This window comes from Pongo pygmaeus, chromosome 4 (assembly GCF_028885625.2).
Source record: "Pongo pygmaeus isolate AG05252 chromosome 4, NHGRI_mPonPyg2-v2.0_pri, whole genome shotgun sequence".
NCBI lineage: Eukaryota > Metazoa > Chordata > Mammalia > Primates > Hominidae > Pongo > Pongo pygmaeus.
Genome location: NC_072377.2, coordinates 37198199 through 37221073, shown reverse-complemented (window position 1 = coordinate 37221073; position 22875 = coordinate 37198199). Strand labels below are relative to the sequence as shown.

At 35.8% G+C, this 22875-nt stretch overlaps 1 protein-coding gene across 2 annotated transcripts in view; it reads right to left on the bottom strand.

Annotated features, from left to right (window-relative positions):
* Window positions 1–2619: 2619 nt before the first annotated feature.
* Window positions 2620–22875, bottom strand: part of NIPBL (NIPBL cohesin loading factor) — a 202422-nt gene continuing 182166 nt past the window's right edge. Inside the window, exons 37-47 of one of the 2 annotated variants that reach the window (XM_054487074.2) lie at window positions 22704–22858; window positions 22101–22191; window positions 19622–19795; window positions 19008–19198; window positions 16401–16508; window positions 15718–15918; window positions 10974–11120; window positions 9140–9414; window positions 7285–7459; window positions 4290–4478; window positions 2620–3738 (exon numbers count right to left, since the gene is read on the bottom strand). In XM_054487074.2, coding sequence (XP_054343049.1) covers window positions 3373–3738; window positions 4290–4478; window positions 7285–7459; window positions 9140–9414; window positions 10974–11120; window positions 15718–15918; window positions 16401–16508; window positions 19008–19198; window positions 19622–19795; window positions 22101–22191; window positions 22704–22858 — 2072 coding nt within the window. In that variant the 3' untranslated portion in view covers window positions 2620–3372. Of the gene's footprint in view, window positions 3739–4248; window positions 4479–7284; window positions 7460–9139; window positions 9415–10973; window positions 11121–15717; window positions 15919–16400; window positions 16509–19007; window positions 19199–19621; window positions 19796–22100; window positions 22192–22703; window positions 22859–22875 lie in introns of both variants that reach the window. The other variant, XM_063664732.1, reaches the window with a different exon arrangement.

Here is a 22875-nt window from a genome sequence, read left to right as displayed (position 1 = left end):
TCTTATTCCAATTATCCATATCTACAGTTCTGAAGATGCAGACCACCTGGACACAGGTAGTGACAAGGATGAATTTTTCTGTGCAACTAAAAGTGGTGTATAGGGGAGGGAGAACCACATACTTCCCTGGTTAATTTATTTCTAAATAAAAATACGGTAAATTTGCTTGCTGATCATGAAATCTGTATTGAACAAACATCAGCCTGACTTACCTGTTTTCATGAGACAGACTATGGTCATAAAAATCACCTGTGTGCTTCAGTTACCTGAATAATTCAAATACTCAACCTATCAACAGAGTAAGCTATATATTTCTCTCTAAAAAAAAGTCAGCATTTCTTCCATTAGAGATTACTACATCTAGAAAATTCTAGAGATCACTTTCTGCCATGTGTATTTTGGTATGAATATATTTTAAAAACTAGACATTCTTTCTTAATAAACAATTTCAATAAGGCTAAAATTTCATATTAATGTACTTAAAAAGTGAAGAAATACTTGAAAATTTTTATATCAAATATAACCTATCTTTTCAAGTCAATATAACAAGATTAATCTACAGTAATTAATCAACACACTATAGAGTAGGACTGAACTTTCTAAATACTTAATAGAACTTTGTAAATCCCCAATATACTTAAAGTTTGATTTTGTATATTTGACTGCCAAAGCTTTAATAGTGTTAAGACCTAAAAATTCATCTTGAAGAATCTTCAACTTTCTGAAAATTTTGGTTTGTATATTTAAGAGTTAAGGCTTATATTAACATTCGGCTTCTATTAATAGATAAAATAGGAGCTTAGAATATACAAAAAATTTCAAAACTGATTCCTAGAATTCCTAAATTTCTTTTTCTTTTTTGAGATGGAGTTTCGCTCTTCTTGCCCAGGCTGGAATGCTATGGCGTGATCTCGGCTCACCGCAACCTCCGTCTCCTGGGTTTAAGCGATTCTCCTGCCTCAGCCTCTTGAGTAGCTGGGATTACAGGTATGCACCACCACGCCCAGCTAATTTTCTATTTTTAGTAGAGACGGGGTTTCCCCATGTTGGTCAGGCTGGTCTTGAACTCCTGACCTCAGGTGATCTGCCCGCCTCAGCCTCCCAAAGTGTTGGGATTACAGGCGTGAGCCACCATGCCCTGCCTAAAATTCCTAAATTTCTAATGAATGGCAAACACAAAATTCCATCTATGGCCAACTGAGGCAACAGAAGACTTACTACTGTGTACCTACTTCCTAAAAATTACTCTAAACAGAATTCCCAAGTATGTATACTACAAGGATCCTTTAGGAACTGGTTTACTTCAATAAGGATCATCTCTCTTAATGTCTGATGTTCAATTAGCTTAGAGTAGTGAGACACAATTACTTCAATTCCAGATTTAAATCCCTATCATGACATTAGTAAATTACCAAATCCTTCTAAGCCTGCTATCCTCATCTACAAAATGAGGATAAAATATGTAACAAGAGTTTTTGTGAGAATTAAATGACAGCATGCATCGTTGTCACATATATAGCATTCAAAACTGGCTTTCTACTCACATTTACATTCTTAGTACTCTCTCTGGGCTGGATTTTATTCTTATATTTTCTCTAACCAGTATTTTACTCTTTTAGATATATTATTCTCAGAAGTGACCTCAAATCCTTTGTTGATATACATAAACTCCAAGAAGACCCAGCCAACCAACCAACCCAATCTAGTTTTGTTCCAGAGTTCACGGTATAAGGAAAAGAGAAACATGTAAGTAAGGGGAAGAAAACGAAGAGTGAGAAAACATTTCCGTGAAGAAAGCATTTGAAAGAATTCCACATAGGAAATAGATCCTGAAAAGTTATTTTCATAGTGGTTTAATAGGTGTCACAAAAAAGGTATTTTGTGGCAATGTCATTCTTCCTCAAAAATTGAATACCTTCATTTATTTGCCAATTTCATAAAACAGCATTCTGGAGGTCAATTTTTTCAAAGTCATTTAAAAATAAGTAAAACATTTTTGAAAAGAATTAAACTTGAAACAGACCTCATCCACTGTAAATTTTAGGCATTACTATTCCTGAGTGTCAACTATACATATCAAATGATTAAACACCTCCCTCCTGATTTAGTCAAGATATCTGCAGTAAGTAATGTGTAAATGACAACTGTTCCCAAAAGACTTATGATAAAAGCTTTTAGCATAGAATTATTAGAAAATGAATAAACATCTCAACAAGTAAAATTACTCTTTTCAGCATTAAAAAATAATTTGTGAAAAATGTAGTGAGTGTAATTATGAAGTGTCATATTCATCTCAACTCTAGTTCTAAAATAACAGGACATCATTTTAACTCAGAGAAATGCTGGTTTTCCAAATAACAGGTTACCTTTACCCGAGGTTTAAAGAATAAATATCAGCATCATGACATCACTAGAAAGAAATTGAAGCATACAAGGAATAAACTATAGTTTCTTTTTATATCAAAATGTACTCTTGAAAATGTGTTTGGCACAGTGCTAAATCATATATAGTTAATACTAAATATTGCAGGATACAATAAAACCCTGGAGTTAATTGTTTACACCCTCTTATGGGAATGAAAATAATAGATACCAATTATTCAGAAGTCAGCCTATACAAACTGTATAAACAATATTTTATGTTTTGCTTTGAAAACCAGTGATATAATAAATTTTACATAAAAGACTGTAAAATAATATAAATGGATTTAAACAGATTTTTACAATAAGAAATTCAAATGGAAACAGACAAGTAACAAAGAGAAGTAAAAAAATTTATTGCAGTATTCGCTCCACCAGATTACCTGGGGATCCCTTTTCTTGTATTGTTTTCAGGGTGACCTAATACATCAAAATCTACATTTACAAAAACTCCTTCTGCAGATAGGTCATAGATACTGCATGCTTTTTTTTTTTTCAACAGAATAAATTATATATCCAGGAGATTCTGCCATTTTACAGCCTGGAAAAAACAATGCTTCCCTGGAAACTGGGCTAAGCTAAAGAAAGCCATCCGCTGCTAGGTTAAACTCCAAGAACACTTTATTAAGAACATTAACAGACTAATTTCCAACATTCACTTGTTTATTTTTTTTAAACAGAAGTTTTTTTCCAAGATATAAACAATTTTTGTTAAACTATAATACAGTGGGAGTAAAAATGAACTGAGAATCTGTTTCTGCTGCACAACAGCGAAGGGAGCTCCCACAAAAATGTTTGCCCAACATTTCCTTCTTTTGTTCCTGCATCCCAGGTTCCACTTACTCTTCATAAAACTGATTTTTTTTTTTTTTTTTTTGCCAGAATGTTGGTATTTCAAGTTTTTCTGCCTTTTAAAAAATTCCTGTAAATTTGGCTGCATGTACAAATTCATTAGCTGGAAGTCCCATCCTTGGCGGCATACAGGGATCGTAAAGTCTGAACAACTTTATTAGTCAGCTTATTAGCACTCGTTAGAGCAATTTTTTTGTAAATAATGTCTGACTCTTTAATAGTGTCTACCCAAGGCACCAGTTTGCGGCCATCACGGCGCTTAGCCTCAGTCCAGGAGCCACTGTAGGAGCCTGCCATCCACTGAACACTGAAGCCACTGCTGGTTTTCTGTACTACTCTTGCAATTTGTGGTCGATCTTTGTACTTTGGACAGCAAATAGCGATGACATCCATGACGTCAACACTTTCATTCATCTGTGCTGCCAACTCCGTAGAGTCTGAATTTCGTTTTGACCTTCTCAATGACTAAAACATTGGGAGGGGGGAAAAAAGACCAAGTGTTACACAAAAGAATTTTAGTGAAATTATTGTTTTTATTGCTTTTAATCCCTTGACGCCGGGAGTTGGGATTTCCCGGCACACTTCCATTGCCGGCAATGAGACCGCACCGTGACCGCCAGCGCCAAGGGGTTAACATATACTTGTAAAACCATATAACTCTTAATTTGTACCCGTGTCTTTACTCTTACTGATATATAAAATTATATATACATATGAACCATAAAGCTACATAAAACTTAGCAACAATAAAAATAACACACATTAATACAATTCAAAGAAAAATTAACCCTTTATGCTGGATAAATCTCATTTCTGTTTTTTTTTATTGTTTTTTATGTTAAACTTTCTACAAAAGGATGTATAAATGGGTAAGTAGAGAATCTCTATCTACAAAATGTTTTCTCTTTTAAGTATTACATTACTTGGTGTACATTTAATAGACTGACATATATAAGCACATAAAAATCATTTTACGTAATACGCTGCGAAATACGTTGACTCCTCCTCCGCCTCACCCCTGAAGTGCCTCCTCCTCTATCCTCCCCATCACTTTCATCATCTTCTGTCTCTGCTGCTGTATTATTTTTAGGGCTGCCTCCTCCAAGCAGTGAGGTAATTGCTTTGTTCCGAGCATTTGTGCTAGCTGAAACCTCCCCTTCTTCTTCTTCTTCATCAGGGTCCAGATGTTCCATGAGAAGTTTGAACTACAAAAAAACAGATATTATTTCAGAATTTTAAGTAAATATTTCAAGCAAGATTGTCAAATTCCTAAATGTTTTCTATGGCAGTAGTTTGGTGTGGGTGAAACAGACGTTAGCCATCATCTAAGTCAGGGGCTAGTAAACATTTTCTGTAAACAGCCAGGTGGTAAATATTTTTCATTTTGAAGGCCAAATAGTCTGTCACAACTACCCAACTCTGCCACTGTAGTATGAAAGCAGCTACAGACAAATAAATGAGTGGGCATGAATGTTTTCAGTAAAACTTCGTTTGCAAAAACAGGCAATGGGTTAGATAGAAAAACAGCCAGAGTTTTCAGACCCTTGGTCCAAGTCATCAAGCAACCAGGTGATAATACTGATAGACATTTTCTAGTTATCTCCCCTCTTTGCTCTCTGCTAAGAGGATGCAAGAGAAAGCAAAGAATGCTGAAAAATTTTAAATAAGAACTAAAATATTTTTAAATTTTAGAGTGTGTAAGGTTTGCAGTCAATGGATAATATGAAAAGCCACTGTGTAGATTATATTCTTAGTTCAAAAAACCTTATTTTTATGTTCAGCTACTTGCTTTAAAGTAGATTTTTAAAAATTTTTTTAAGAAAAATAGAAATGGGGTTTTGCAATGTTGGCCAAACTGGTGTCAAACCTCTGGCCTCGAGTGATCTGCCCACCTCAGCCTCCCAAAGTGCTTGGGAGCCACTGCACCTGAAATTAAGTAGATTAAAATATAAAACTTTATTTTTATTTTTTAGGACAGTCCTCTAATTTCAAAAATATTTTAAAAAACTTTTATATTGTGGTAAAACAGAAATATCATACAATTTGCCAGATTAACCCTTTTTTTTTCTTTTTAAATTGAGACAGGGTCTCACTCTGTCACTCAGGCTGAAGTGCAGTGGCATGATCATGGCTCACTGTAGCCTCCACCTCCCAGGCTTAGGTGGTCCTCCCACCTCAGCCTCCCCAGCAGCTGGGACTACAGGTGCACAATGCCATTTCTGGCTAATGTTTGTATTTTTTGTAGAGACAGGGTCTTGCCCTGTTGCTCAGGCTGGCCTGGACTTCCTGGACTCAAGCAAACCTCCTACATAGGCCTCCCAAAGTGCTAAGATTACAGGTATAAGCCAGCATGCCCAGCCTACCAGTTTAACCATTTTAAATGTATAATTCATTGGCATGTTGTACAACTATCACCACTATCCATTTCCAGAGCTGTTTCTTTCTTTTTTTTTTTTTTAATCACTGGAAACCACAGCTCTGTCCTCATTAAACAATAACTCCCCGTTCTTTCCTTTCCCGGTCCTTGGTAACCTCTAGTCTATTATCTGTCTCTATTTTAAAAGCACATTTTATATACATAAATTTGCATACTTGTTAAGTGAGAAAATCTACAAATATATATATTGGCATTACTCATATAAGAACATACAAAAATATGTTGGTTATCAGAAATAATATTGGTTATCAGAAAAGAAAGGAACAGAATGGCCAAACAGGGTAAGAGAATGACTGCTTGCAGTTTTACCTTTTATGACATATAAGCCATGTATTTTTCTGAATTAAAAACATAGCCCTCTGTGTCCCCGGATTCCGCACCTGCGGATTCGACCCACAGTGGATCAAAAACTATTTGGAAAATGCCACAATAAAAAATAACAGCACTGGCCAGGTATGGTGGCTCATGCCTGTAATCCCAGCACTTTGGGAGGCCGGCGGATCACCTGAGGTCGGGAGTTTGAGACCAGCCTGGCCAACATGGTGAAACTCCATCTCTACTAAAAATACAAAAATTAGCCGGGCGTGGTGGCAGGCGCCTGTAATCCCAGCTATGTAGGAGGCTGAGGCAGGAGACTCGCTTGAACCCGGGAGGCAGAGGTTGTGGTGAGCCGAGATCGTGCCATTGCACTCCAGCCTGGGCAACAAGAGTGAAACTCCGTCTCAAAACAAAACAAAACAAACAGCATTACAATAAAAAATAATACAACTTAAAAAACAATGCAGTATACCAACTATGTATATAGCATTTACATTGTATTAGGTATTATAAGTAATCTAGAAATGATTTAAAGTATATAGGAGGAGGTATGTAGGTTATATGCAAATACTATGCTTTTTAAATAATTTTTTTGAGACAGGGTTTCACTCCTGTCACCCAGTATGGGGTGTAAAGGCGCAATCTCAGGTCACTGTAACCTCTGCCTCTCAGGCTCAAGCACTTCTCCTGCCTCAGCCTCCTGAGTAGCTGGGACTACAAGTACACACCACTGCCCCCAGGTAATTTTTTGTATTTTTTATAGATATGGGGATTTGCCATGTTGCCCAGGCTGGTCTCAAACTCCTGAGCTCAAGTGATCCACCTGCCATGGCCTCCCAAAGCGTTGGAATGACAGGCGTGAGCCACCTCACGCAGACTACTATGCCATTTTTTATCAGGCCCTTGAATATCGGAGGATTTGGGTATCCATGGGGGGACTGGAACCAATTTCCCACAGATACCAGGGGACAACTACAAAACACACACACAGGTTTTCCTATAATCTTTCATTTTTACTAAAATAAAATTATTCGTGGGCTGCTGTTTCCTAAGAAAAAATAATTAGGATGCCATGGGTGCAATGGGAAAGACAAGCTTAAAGTAACTCATTAAAACAACATAGAGAAAAATTATCTTGATAGTTCATGAAGCTTATATTCAATGTGAAGGAGATAGTCATCTCCCCACCGGCCCCCCACATTTACTTGTCAAAAAAGCCCTTATGAGAAGTAAAAACTTTTGGTTTTACTACTCACATCTAGATACTGTTTCACTATATTCCTTTTCACCTCTTCTGTGATTTTGGAATTAGCCATGTCACTCCGCAGGAAGTCCAGTGTTTGTTTTGGATGAAAATGAACTCCTGTTTTTCGGTTTATTGCTTTATCATATACTTTTGCAGATTCAGATGGAGAGTACTTCTGAATTTTACTGTTTTGGGAAAACAACACCAAAAACTTTAAAACTATGGAAACAACATATTTGGAGAAATCCAATTATAGGTAGGAAGCACCATATTAATGAAATTACTCATGTCTATTTTTAATACTATTGTGATCCTAGGACAGCTTCAATACAATTACTTAATACCACCTAACTGGTTTACCTCTTTCTACTAGTTGCTCCCCCACCCCCAACCTATCCATCCTCTATATAGTGGCCAGAATGATTGTTTATAAACCTGTTTCAGGTTATTAACAACTCTGCTTAAAAATCTTTCCAACTCCTTAGCATTGCCTCAAAACCTTAAAAGGTTTTAAATTATTTTGCATCTTGCCAACATTTAACATCAAGATATTCCTTATAAGGCCAGGAGCAGTGGCTCATGCCTATAATCTCAGAGTTTTGGGAGGCCAGTGTGGGAGGATCACTTGAGGCCAGGAGTTCAAGACTACCATGAGCAACACAACTAGACATCATCTCTACAAGTAAAAAATAAAAAAAATTAGCTGGGTGTGGTGGCATGCATCTGTACTCCCAGCTACTCAGGTGGCTGAAGTAGGAGGATTACTCGAGCCCAGGAGTTTATGATTGCATAACTGCACTCCACCTGGGCATCAGAGCGAGACCCTGTTTCAAACAAATACAGAGATATTCCTCTTAAAAATCTGGATTTCTAGTGTCTCCTGAAAAAGTGGGAGCTCTGGCCACATTATGCCCACCCTCTCCTTTGGCAACAAGCTTATGGAAACTTGAGACAGGTCCACTTAAATGACCTCTTTACATGAAACACACTCTTTCCAGTTGGCCATTGACCAGGTGGCCTATTAACATTTGATTTTGTGATTCCCAATCTTAGATTTCAATGAATGTAAAAAATGACCAAAATTCCATGGTTACAGGCAGAAAAAAGGTATCTTTAATGACTACTGGTGGGTAAAACTACAGGGTGTTTATAATAGCTGTACCTTTTCTCTCTCTTACTTTATAGAGTACTTTAAATACTATTTGAGTTCTACTGGAGCTCAGTTTAGTTGGTTTACATCTGTTACTTCAGAGCTCTTTAAAAACTTAAACTTGTAATCTATTTTAAGGTTAGCCTGAGTCTTTTTAAGGAAATCAACAAAATAAGTCCTTCAATTTGTAATGCATTACCAACAAGTATAGGAATATGTTTTTTTCCCTTTAACAAAAATAAATTATGGCATATTACACAATAGAACACTATCCAGCAATAGAAGAGAATAAACTCCTTTTTAAAAAAGGAACATTTCTAACATTAAAGTAAGCATGCAAACAAAACTGGGTTTCATATTTATTATTATTTTTTTAGACGGAGTCTCGCTCTGTTGCCCAGGCTGGAGTGCAGTGGCGTAATCTCAGCTCACTGCAATCTTTGCCTCCCAGGTTTAAGCGATTTTCCTGCCTCAGTCTCCCGAGTAGCTGGGGTCACAGGCGTGCACCACCACACTTGGCTAATTTTTGTATTTTTAATAGAGATGGGGTTTCACCATGTTGGTCAGGCTGGTCTCAAACTCCTGACCTCAGGGGATCTGCCCGCCTCAGCCTCCCAAAATGTTGGGATTACAGGCATGAGCCACCACACCCAGCCCAAATATTTATTATTTGAACAGAGTGAAGGTTTTTCTTTCACTGCTTATGTAACCTTACCTATCAGAAAATCCACAAAGATTCTTCAAATGTTGTTTTAACATTAGAAGTAATAAAATACCCTGGGACACATTTGCAAATTCAATTAAAGGAGCTGAGTTTTCTGGCAAACATTTCATCACTGAATTTATATCGTCTTCTGAATCTGAATCTGAATCTGAATCTACACGTTTCCGTGACTTCCGAGGCCTGGAAACTTCTTCTTCACTGTCGCTTGACTCATTTTCCTTACTAGGTGATGATTTTCTCTCTTTCCTTTTGTCCTTTACCATAGACTGAAAGAAAAAATTGTTTGATAAACAATAAAAACAAAATGCCACTAGTAAATATAAGTATGCTCCATTCAACAGCTTGAAAAAGCTTCCTTAAACTAATATTTTATAAACCTCTTGACTTTATGTCAACAACTGGATATGTAATCTTAGGGTATAGTTTCTAAAACTGAATACAATTATATATAATATCCACCCCCTCCCCCACAACCACTCCTTCAAAAAAATCCTTCTGAAATATCATTCAAAGGGAAACAATTTTCTTCTAAGGATAGTAATAAAAGATAGTTATAAAAGTATCAATTTGGTGCATAGGTAAGTCATTATAGAGGAAAAGCAGTAACTATAATTTAACTGAGGAGAATAAAGTAATTTTGGACATCCCAGCTTCTAGCAAACTCTCCTTTTCGAGAACATTTTGGCAAGATAATAAGCAATTTTCTCTGAAGACTTAAATCCTGTTTCTTTGTACTTTATGAAAATGTTAGGTCTTAGAAACAAAGTCAGCTGCATTTAAGCAGGCTGTGTGGTGTGTGTGTGTGGGGCACATTATAACAACATTTATTCAAAAGTGGAAGAAACATTTATAAAGATAGCCATACCAGTAAGTAGGTAAAATAAGAGAACATGAGGGCTAAAGCTCCTGGGAATTATTAACTTCTCAAACTTAAATGTGCGTATTAACATCTGTGGATTTTGTTGAAGATGCAGATTCTGTTTCAGAAAATCTGGGTGGGGCCTGAGGTTCTACAGCTTTAATAAGCTCTCAGGTGAAACCACTGCTGCTGGTGTGTGGTCCACACTTCAAGTAGTAAGGGTTTAAGACACCTCTGTAATTCCAGCCCTCGGGAGGCATCTAAAATAATCTGTCTGATTTACTAGTCTGACAAGGCTGAGTTGTGAGCAATACAATTTTGTAAAATGAGATCTACTTGGATCATTAGATACATGAGAATATTCAATTTGTAAAGAATTTACTGAGTGCTTACTATATGCCTAGTGCTACAGCAGGTACTTTTGTAATTAAATAAATTACATTCCTCCTAAAAGTCATGACAGAAACAATGGAAGGTTCAACAGGAAATTTAGTAAAAGATTTTGGGCACACATATGCAAACTCTATTACGGTGCTATAGTTGAGGGATAAGAAAGTCAATGGTGTCATACATTTTCTGTATAAGTGTAAATAAGCTATATATTTTCATGTGTAATGTTATGATTACAGCATTACAAGATTTACAGAATAATGTTTTAAAATGGAGTTTAAATGAATGTATGAATGGATGCAAACACTTAAGGTCAGTGCTTAAAGTGAGAAAAATAAATGTGATGGCTTATCAACAGAACAATCCATATATGTATTTTAGATGTTTCTAAATAGAAGTAAAGTGGCAATGTACATCCTCTCCCAAGTCAAGTACTGGCCAGATTTCATTAAGTTCACTTAGAAAGATTTTATATACTCGTGAAGAGGATAAAAAGAATAATGAGAAACAAAACAGTGAAAACAGCATGCCTGCACTTTGACAGATGGATTAAGAATAGTAATGTGTGTAACTTACCTCCTTGAATGACTGCAGTAGGTTACTACCAGAAACTGAGAGTGTAATGTCTATATGATGCATTATAAACAACGGCTCTTCCTGTGTCTGGTATGGAAAACAGGCTAGATTGTCTGCTATATACAAGAGCATAGTCACGTCTGTTTTCTGTAAATTTTAAGAAAAAGCACACATGTTTAGCGGATAATCTAGAAACCCAACCAAAAAACCTTTTTTAGAAAAAATACAGGGCACTTTCACCTCACTTAATGTTAGACAGAGATAAACAGACACACACGGAGTCGGGAGAGACACAGAGAGACAGAGGGAGAGGAGGAGAGACAGAAATATAGAAGGGGGAAAAAGGGAAAGGGAGACAGGTGTAAGAAAAAGGGAAAAGGGGGAACAGAAATGGAATTTTATAAAATAATCTTAGGCCCTTTTTTTAAATTTTATAATGACTTACACTATGCTATCTCAAGAGAAGAGGTGAAATTTTTTATTGCATCCATGTGAAATTCCTTGAAGTTTTCTTAGAGTATATGGAATCTTTATGATAAATCCATACCATATCAGAAAGTATACATGAAAGTTCTAGTTATATCATTGTGCTACTAAGAGTTTAACCTATATGGAGATCAGTTACACACAGTTACTATTCTGCCCTCAAAATAACTAGTAATTATAGTACTAATACATAGGTTAAAAGAAAAAACCCAAATCCCACGTACTCATAAACATTTGTCAGTTTCCTGTGTATATGTAATTCAGAATGTTAGAGTTGTTTTGACAATGCTATCAGTTTCACACTGTAAAAACTGTGAAGCAGGCAAAATTTAAGGAAAAACTATGATTATTTAGTTGCTTGCTTTAAAAAGAAGTAACAGAATTCAAGCATTTCATGATCATAAACAGAAAGGCATATTAATATTCAAATTTCTTTTAAATATTTATAGCTCAAGGAAAAAAAAAAGCTCACAACTAAAAAACACTCCCTCCTACCATCTACCCTCCCCTGCCATGGAAACAACATAAAACCCAACAGCAGCAGCAGCAAGATCCCATAGCACAGATGGAATAACCTTGCTATTAATATTCATAAGAGTATCACTCTCACTCTATTTTTACTTTACAATATGTACAATATATATCAACACCCACATTACAGATGAAAAAATGTAGACATAAAACCCTACCTCATCTATTAGTTTTAACACTATAATTCACATATATATTTTCAAAACTCATATATATATTGAAGAAAATATATATATTTTCTTCAACATCCATAAAAGCCCTGTATTTCTCTTTCCTTCCAAAGTTCTTCAAAGAATAGTTTAGACTGCTCCTCCCATGTCTTGCCCACTATTTTTTTTTTAAAGGAGACATGATACCACTCACTGCCACCTTGAACTCCTGGGCTCAAGCAATCCCTTTGCCTCGGTCTCTTCAGTAGCTAGGTAGCTAGGAGTACAGATGCATACCACCAGGCCTGGCTAAGTTTTTATTTTTTAATTTTTGTAGAGATAGGGTCTCACTATGTTGCCCAGGCTGGTACGGAACTCCCGGGCTCAAGCGATCATCTGGCTCGGGTGTTGGGATTACAAGCATGAGTCATCTCACCTGGCCCTCCCTCTTCAATTACAATCTGCTTTTGTCCCTCACTGCTTGACTGTTTTTGTCCACGAAGTTCACCATTCTACTCTATTTTTCACTTCTTACTCTCCTTGACTTCTCAATAGCATCTGACTATTACCCACGCTTTCCTTCATGAAATCTTCTTAAGTTTTCTCTTCCTAGCTCTTTGACTATTCCCTTTTTATGTACTCCTCAAGCCAACTCCTTTGCAATCTGACTTTGGCAACAATCCTATTATTCTTTCAGGTGCTCAAGATAAAAATATTCCAGTTGTCCACTGACTATTCTTTTCACACAGTCTCATTTAATTTTTCCCTCAACTTTCCTTTTCTACTATCTTTTTTTTTTTATATTGAGATGAAGTCTTGCTCTGTCGCTCAGCTGGATCTCAGCTCACTGGCCAATCTCTGCTGCCCAGGTTCAAGTGATTCTCATCCCTTAGCCTCCCAAGCAGCTGGGACTACAGGTGCGCGCCATCATGCCTGGCTAATTTTTTTGTATTTTTAGTAGAGACGGGATTTTGCCATGTTGGCCAGGCTGTTCTCGAACTCCTGACCTCAGGTGATCTGTCCACCTTGGCCTCCCCAAATGGTGGGGTTACAGGCATGAGCCACCGCACCCAGCCTCTACTATCCATTCTTTTTCTCCTCTACTGTTATAATAATAGATTAATTTCTTATTACCTCCAGTGTGACCACAATGCTAAAAAAATTCATCTTCCTAAACTGCTCTTTGGCAATTGTCCTCATTATTTTATTCACACACTTCCAATGTTTTTTTTGCCATCTACAGGATCCTCTATATACTATTCCTCATTATGACCTTTCTGCCCCAGTCAAATAACAAACTATTCATTATTTCCCATTCTTATCTTTGTATTTTTAATTAATTTTTTGGCCCTGATTAGAACATCTTCCTCCCCTGGTTTATATAGCAGATCCCTCTCATTCTATCCCTCTGGGCCTTCAGGCATTTGTTCCTTCTCTGACATTCTTTGCTGGAGGTAGTCAGAAGAAAGCATTGCTTTGTGAGAGCTGGGTGTCCAGTTTAGCATTTCAAATGCTGAGATAACAGAACATCTAGTCAATGACATAAAGCAGGCAGTGAAATCACATAGAAATGAAGTTCTTTTGGAGAGAAACAAGGACTGGAACAATATTATCAAAACAAACCATCAGGGCACTCAGGATATACTAACCATAATCACTATTAATTTTGTATCCTATCCCCACAACTGGAGGGAAAATCCTTTCAGGGCAAAAGCACTACATTATATCATCTGGCACGCCTAGTATAGTGTCCTATACACAATGCAAACTTAATACTGATAATGATATGATGACAATGTTGATGATAAATTTCACGTAGTACTTAAAAAGAAGAGGTCTAGTAAGATATCTACACTATGGTAATTATAATTTTGCTTTATTGCAAAAATCTGCTGTCAGGCTAACAAGTTAATTAAAGTATTTCTTTTGTTCTTTTTTTTTTTTTTTTTTTGAGACGGAGTCTCGCTCTGTTGGCCAGGCTGGAATGCAGTGGCATGATTTCGGCTCACTGCAACCTCTGCCTCCTGGGTTCAAGCAATTCTCCTGCCTCAGCCTCCTGAGTAGCTGGGATTACAGGCACGTGCCACCATGCCCGGCTAATTTTTATATTTTTAGTAGAGATGGGGTTTCACCATGTTGGTCAGGCTGGTCTCGAACTCCTGACCTTGTGATTCACCTGCCTTGGCCTCCCAAAGTGCTGGGATTACAGGCGTGAGTCACCACTCCTGGCCTCTTTTGTTCTTTTAAAAGTTGCTATACACATAGACTCATGTGCACTCTGTGTGGGCAGAAACCATATCTGTCTTTACTATTTTATGCTCGTTAAACTTCTTAGCACAATGGCTGGTACATAGCAGATGCAGAATAAATATTGTGTGAAATAAATAAATTAAAAGGTAAACTTAAAAGAATATTCAGTTTTCTTGGCCTACGGTCCTGGCCAATGCAACTAGTGCAACAGCCAGAAGTGTCAAAATTGTAATTATGGTAATCCCCCCTTATTGCCGTTTTGCTTTCCATAGTTTGTTACCCTTGGTCAACCATAGTCCAAAAATAGGTGAGTAAACTACAACAGGGTATTTTGAGAGAGAGAGAAAAGCAAGATCCCATTCACATAACTTTTATTACAGTATATTGTTTTAATTGTTCTATTTTATTATTATTGTTAATCTCTTACTGTGACTAATTTATAAATTAAAACTTTAACATAGGTTTGTATGTACTGGAAAAACCAGTACAGTCATGTGCCACATAACATGTTTCAGTTAATTACAAACCATATATATGATGATGGTCCCATAAGATTATCCTATCATATTTTTACTGTACCTTTTCGATGTTTAGATATGTTTAGGTACATGAATACTTACCATGTGTTATAGTTATCTACAGTATTCAGTACAGTAACATGCTGTCCAGGTTTGTAGCCCAGGAACAATATAGCCTAGGTAGGCTACAACATCTAGGTTTAAGTAAGATGTTCACCCTACAAAGAAATCGCCTAACTATGCATTTCTCCAAATGTATCCCTGTCATTAAGTGATGCATGACTGTATATATAATAATTAGTACTATCCATGGTTTCATGCATCCACTAGGGGTCATGAAATGTATCTTTAATGATAAGGGAGGACTACTATACACAAAAGTGGACTACTATACAGAAAAGTGACTTCCCTTCATTAAGGGAAATCAAGTTGAACAACTAGGGATCTCAATAGCCGAAAACCTAGAACAGTTATTCTCTAACAATATTTGAGGTAATCGATTCCCAAAGCGATTAGTTTAGTGATGTTGCTTATTTAAAGATACGCTTACAGAAACTGTTATCAAAGTTTATAGGATATTCAGTATGGAGGCAAAATTATACATTATTCCTCATTACACTTATTCTCATACAAAATTTCCCCTTCACTTCTGACTGTGTACTTTGTAAATAACTTAGAAGACTAAGAAAACATTTAATGAAGTTACTATCATATACTAATAAAATGGTAATATTTTAAAAATGATGACTACTTTATCCATAAAATTTCTAGAGCATTTATTTTCTTAAAATAATAAGTTTTTGTGCTTACTGCTGTGTCATCAAAGAGGTTGAGTAAAGAAATAAGAAAGGCTCGTCTGTGTTGGCGGTTTCCACGGATCATGGAGTAAAGGTGTGAACACAAAGCGCTAGAGGACTCGTCTTGTCTGAAACCCCTTACAGGATCTTTTAGGCATGTGTTGATTGCCTGTTGTACCTGGTAAGACATCTTCATACCAGCCACTGCTTTCATCTGAAATCAATAAAAGTCTCATTTTTGTCAGGGAAATTAAAAGACACAAATTAAAAATATACTTAGAGCATTACATTCTGAGGCTAGCTTCATTATTTGTTTTTTTTAATTAAAATAATACGAATCACAGAATGAAGTGCTAGAAGGAACATTAGAGATTATCTCTTACAATTCCCTCACTTCAAAGAAGAAGAAAAAAATGAGGCCCAGGAGAGTCACTGTAGCCAGGTTCACATAGTAAGATATAAAATCCAGGTTTCCTGATTTTTAGTCTGGTGTGCTTGGTACCGTCACCTCTAGACCAATCTTAACTTTAAACTAGAATAAACACATTGGAAGACTAACTTAGTTGCATGTTTAGAAGATAGGTACTAAGTAAGACATTTTATTCCAATTATGAATGTGGGCAGGGCATTTATCAAAGAAATGCTTTACTCAAGAAAAATGTTTAAATTTAGGTTATAAAATGTTAAAATACATACATGAATGAATCCAGCATATTTTTTGTCTATTTCCACAAGTTGCTGATCAGCCTTGTTCCGCATAGCAGGTTCTGGGTCTGTGCCCATAGCAATTAAATATGGCACACACTGGAAATAAAAAAAAAAAAATTATGAGGTATCACGGTAGTAAAAACTCTCTATTTAGACATATGTCAAAACTTTTTGTATATCTGAGATATATGAATTTAACCTTATAGGCTTTCCTATAAAGACTATGTTTTAGTGTTCTTTTTAAAATAACAGATCTTTTGAGATTCGGCTTAAATCCAGAAAGCACTGGAGCATCAGCAAAAATACTGACGTGATAAAATTTAAACAATTTCATTGTAAATTTAAGATTCTTTAAACATAAAGCATTCTCACACTAAGAATATCTATTTAAGATTATGATATAGACTACAAATGTATAATCCAGTAGTTTTTAAAGCTTGACTGAATTTGCCTTGTAAAGATAATATAGGGCAAACAGTAATTTGTTTTCCATACTCAAAGCTACGAAAATATAATTGTTTTTCAAAGTTGATTTCATACGTGGCTTTGAGGAACAGATAGTTGATAACAGTCATATTCACTGTACTTCTAGAGTCAAAAAACAGTACTATGTTGAGCGAGTCTGAATCAAAAAGCAATGTGAAGGCCAGAAAAACAACAACAAACATAACTTTAAAATACAGACATGGCACTAAATGAAAGAAATGATCATGTTAAATCTCGAATCAGGAAAGAAAAAAGGCTGTAAGGTGGGTGCGGTGGCTCATGCCTGTAATCCCAGCACTTTGGCACACTGAGGCAGGCAGATTACTTGAGCTCAGAAGTTTGAGACCAGCCTGGCCAACATGGTAAAACCCCATCTCTACAAAAATGCAAAAATTAGCCAGGTGGTGGCGCACACCCATAGTCTCAGCTACTTGGGAGGCAGAGGTGGGAAGAGTGCTTGAATCCAGGAGGTGGAGGCTGCAGTAAGCCGAGACTGCGTCACTGCACTCCAGCCTGGGAAACAGAGCAAGATCTTGCCTCAAAAAAAAGAAAAAAAAAAAAAAAAAAAAAAAAGAAAAGAAAAAGGCTATAAAGAGCGCCCTTGGTTAACTAGCAGAATCTGCAAATGGACTGTATATTAGATAATATTGTATCAGTGTTAAACTTCCCAAATTTAATGATTATATTATGATTTTATAAGAGAATGTCCTTGTTCTTAGAAAATATATGCTGAAGTGTTTAGTGGTAAAGAATCATAATTATCTGAAACTTCCTACCAAATGATTCAGAAAAAAGCAGATGTATAAAGGGAGAGAGAGAAAGCAATTGTGGCAAAATGTCAACAGATGGTGAATACAGGTGAAGAGAATAAAGGAATTCATTGTATCACTTTTGCAATTTCTTTGTGTGAATTTTTTTTTTTTTTTTTGAGGTGGAGTCTCCCTCTGTTGGCCAGGCTGGAGTGCAATGGTATGGTCTCAGCTCACTGCAACCTCTGCTTCCTGGGTTCTCTGCTTCCTGGGTTCAAGCAATTTTCCTGCCTCAGCCTCCCATGTAGGTGGGACTACAGGCATGTGCCACCACACCTGGCTAATTTTTGTATTTTTAGTAGAGACGGGGTTTTGCCATGTTGGCTATGCTGGTTTTGAACTCCTGACCCAAGTGATCCGCCCACCTCCACCTCCCAAAGTGCTGGGATTACACGTGTGAGCCACTGCACCTGACTCCTTTGTGTGAAATTAAAAAAAAAGTTTAAAAGGCACATATAATAAAAAGCACCCAACAAAGAACCCTCGGTAGTTTAAAAAGGTGACAGTCTCAATGTACTACTGTTACATTATAATGTATGATTCTTTATGATAATAGCCCAGAGTCATGAAGAACAGGATAAATATTTGTTAACATGCTTTGTTTCAGGACATAGGGAAGACCACAGTATGTTTAAATATATCATATTTTTAAAAAGTTCCATGAAAAATACCCAAAATAAAAATCTTGAAGGGTATAGACTCTGCTTACTTAATACATACACTTTTGTAGCCTATGGTGCTCTCTTGACCATCAGATGGTATATACTACTACATCAGCATCAGCTGCCAATCTTCAGTAATACTAATGTCTTTATTACATCGTCGTGTCCTCATATCAATGCTATGAGGTGTCGAGTAGTTGGTGTTATACCCAACTTAAAGATGAAGGAATTGAGTTTATATAATTTACTTTTCTGTGGACTAAGACTCCACCCTGTTGAACAGATTATACTTTTAAACCCAGTTAACTCTCTTTACATTATAGATTGCTGGATCTTAGGGACAAAAGTAAATATGAATTAAAACAAATATATCATCCCTACTTAGAAAAATAATTTGAGTATATGTTCTGCCAATAGAAATTACAAGTTTGTTTATAACAGAGACAATATTATGAATATATGGGTATTTTGCAGTAATCATAACCCAAGAGATTATCTAAAACTGCCAGATTCTTAAGAGTTTAGTACAAAGAAGAGTAAGAGGAACAAAGAACTACTTATTCTCTATAATCACAGTGCATCAAATTACAACTAATCTTGCTCTTTTAGTAAGTGCTGCTGCCATAAAACATGCTTACCTGAACTGGATGAATAAGACCTTGATTTAGAGTCAATGCAATGACATTTAGGGCAAAGTGGCGTACACTTGACTGGGTGTGAAAAAATGCCTCAAGCACCTGTTTGAGATAAAGCTGCATGATGGAACTACTCATCCCTGAGGAAACATCACCCATTTCTTTCAAGTCTTCCTGTTTTGCAACTTTCTTCCCTACAAAAGAAAGCAAAGGATAAACACACATTAAGAGCACCTATACTAACTTTACTAAATATTTCAAAATTAGGCCATAACCAAAGTCACAAAACATTATAGCTAGTGTTCTGGCTCAATGGTTCTTAATCTGTGTGTGTGTGTGTGTGTGTGTCTGTATCAGAGGCCCCTTTGAGAACCCAATGAGAACTATAATCTCTTTCCTCCCTCAGAATGTTAATGTTTACACACATACACAATTTTAAAACTATTTTAGAGAATTTAAGAATATGCTAAAGCCTAGCTATAGACCTCAGCATAAGGACTGCTATTTAACTGAATTTCTTCATCTAACAAACAAGGAAATTTAGATATTTAGATTAATGAAGATAAAACCATTATAATACAAACGTATATGAAATTTAAAAATATATTTTCACTTACAGTCTCTATCTGCCTGCTGCATACGTGTATCTTCTTCTTGTAGGTAGGTCTGGAGGTTTTTTAACACTTGTATTTTTAAATTGACTGAGGAGTTCTTATCAGATAAAATATTATTATATAGATTCTTCACTTCTTGCTCGAACATTAGACTTGGATGCTGAATAAAGGCAAATCCTATGGGAGAGGGGAAAAATCTCATCATATATTCATATTAAAATTAAATAAAACATTTAATAAATAGTTAATAAATTATATAAACGGCTCCTTATTTCAAAAAATTAAAACTTAAAATGACTGGAAGAATATGCTAGTGGCCTTACCTAGAGAAGCATTAGAGCAGGTACTTCTTTCCCCATGAATTAAAAACAAGAAATTGCATTTCTCAAAGGAGAATTTCACACAAGAGGAAACCTTGAGGAGGGAGCAGGGCCTAGTGGCTAGGGGAGTGGATTAGGAGTCAGGAGTCTTGGGTTCTATTCCTGGCTCCACCACTGACTTGTAGTGTGACCTTGGGTGAGTCACATAATCTCTCTGTGCCTCAATTCTCCATCTGTAAAATGGGGATAATAATATTTACCACCCACCTACCTCACAGGGATGTTTTCAGGATTTAAGAAGTAATGTCTGCAAACATTTTTCAGATCCCCAGCAGAAGGTACTACATTGACATTATTTTTAAAAAAAAAATCAAAATATATTCATTTGATGAAACAATATAATAAACCAGAGCTAAAAATATCTTCCATTTCTTTCTCATATGGCATTATAATAAGGCCACAATGCTGAATCCTATAACCACAGGTTAATAAGTAGCAATATATCATCCATGTTTATTTGTATATAATGTTTATTTGAGGAAAAAATGAAGATCTCTGATGATAGCAAGTATTATTGATAACAAACAACAAACTAAACTCAAAGCATAGAGTGATCAGATAACTAGCCCAAGGTCACTCAGGATAACTATGGCCCAGGCAAGATGTCTTTTATTAACTGGTCTAGAGGCAATATTTTCTGAATAGCACTGCTTAAGTTAAAACTTCATCTTTTTGTACTCTAAAATACTTGTAACACTATTAGTTTTGCCACTCCATATAAATTATGTCCAGACTGAATATTTAAAGGTACACATTGGCTTGAAGTTAATATTGCACCGGTTTAACTCTTTAGTAAATGATGTCTGAATTTTTACTCTATGTGCTATAAGTAATTTTCAAAAAGGGATGGAGGAGAATAAAATGATAAGGTTTCAATTTATTTACAGAAATCATAAACATGATTTAATAAGGTTTGGGTAACTTAGAATCTTTTCTTACTCATTTTTGTTCAAAAGACTAATATAAATAACTATTCATGCATATTAAAGTATAAACCTTAATCATAACACCAAAATAAAATTTCCAAATAAGTTATTAATCTCATTGGGTAGCTTTACGTGTACAGTCATTGCTCGGTATCCATGGGGAATTGGCTCCAGAACCTCCCAGGGATACCAAAATCCGTGGATTCTCAAGTCCCTGATATAAAATGGGGTAGTATTTGCATATAATCTATTCACATCCTCTCATATACTTTAAATCATCTCTAGATTATTTATATCTAATACAATGTAAATGCTATGTAAATTGCTGTTGTATTGTTTAGAGAATAATGACAAAAAAAGTCTGCACATATTTAGTACAGGTGTAATTTTTTTTTTCTCAGTATTTTTGATCCTTGGTGGTTAAATCCACAGATGTGAAACCCATGGATATGGAAGGCCAACTGTATTTGTACCAAAAAAAACCCAACAAAAACCAAAAACCTGGACAGACTGTTCTTGTATTTTTTTGAAGTGCATTCAATTCAGGTACTTTAATGCCATTCGCCTCCTATTTCCTCATATTCTAATTCCTTCCTAGATATAAGCCACATAGACCTGCCTAACAATTGCAAAACATGTTTTTATTACATCAATCCTTCCTGGAAAAATAAATATAAAACAGGTATATATCCAAATTGTTCCTTTTGGGTTGCTTATTATTTGCTTTTATATAAATAAGTCAGTGTAGATTGATCATTGTTGTAAATAGATGTGGCAGCTTCCTGTAGTGACAAAGCTTTGCAATGAAAAAGGACAATTAAAAAAATGCAAAGAGCACAGAATTCTTCTACATTATTTTTCTTTATCAAAGGGCTTTAATAAATATTCTTAAGATACCCTATGGAGGAGGGGTAGAAGAAAGTATTGTTATCTCTATTTTTACTAATGAAGAAACTGATGAACAGACAAATGGCTTGCTCAAGGTTACCCAGGAAGTCAATGGCCATGACAAGAATGGAACCCAGTTGTTTTAATCCTCAGACCTACATTCTATACACCAAATCCTACTGCTAATAGAAACATATTAAAGTAAATCAACATTTTAGATTCACAATATTTAAAAATGTGCTCTATCCCTCTGAAATAGCTACAAATTATAAAGAAATTTAGACTTACCTAGACCAATGATAGCTTTTGTTTGTACTTCTTCATCTGAATGTTTTGTAAAATACATCAATAGTTCAAGTACTTTATCTTTTATGTTAACCTAAGGGGAGGAAAACACATTAAAGTATTCATGAACAGTAACTTAGATTAATTTTCAACTATAAAGGAAAAAAAATACCTAAAGACAATGAGAATTTGTGTGAACTTTATTAAAAAAATAAGTAACCAATTTCATTTATTTTACAACAGTGGCATTCAAAGTATCAGTCTGTGACAAAGAAGCTTGTTTCAGAATGTAAATCAGTGCACTGTTTCCTTCATTGAAAAAAATTTTTGTAAAAAGTCAGCTGTTGATGTCAACAGTGTGCCTACTGTTACAAAGCTGATATAACTTGTCAGGGAAATTTCATTATCTGGTTACACACCAGTAACAAAAAGGTGATGGATTAGCAGCCAGTCTGAGGACCATGCTTTGAGTAGCACTGTTTTCAGAATTTTCATTAAACCAGACTACTCTAATATGGCCTTCATCCTGGGTCATTACTGTCATTCTCAGATCACAGTGCCATATAGTTCTATGTTTTATAGCATTTTAAGTATTACTATCTTTACCTTGCTGTTGCCTTTAAAATCTTCCAGATCAAAATCAAAATGCCGACATAGCGCTCCAACGGTGAAAAGGGATCTAAGAAGTGCTGGTTTGTTTGTTAGAAGTGAAGTGTTATTTGGGTCCTCTTGGTGTTGACTTTTTAATTTTGAAATGGCACCTAATAAAGATAAGTAA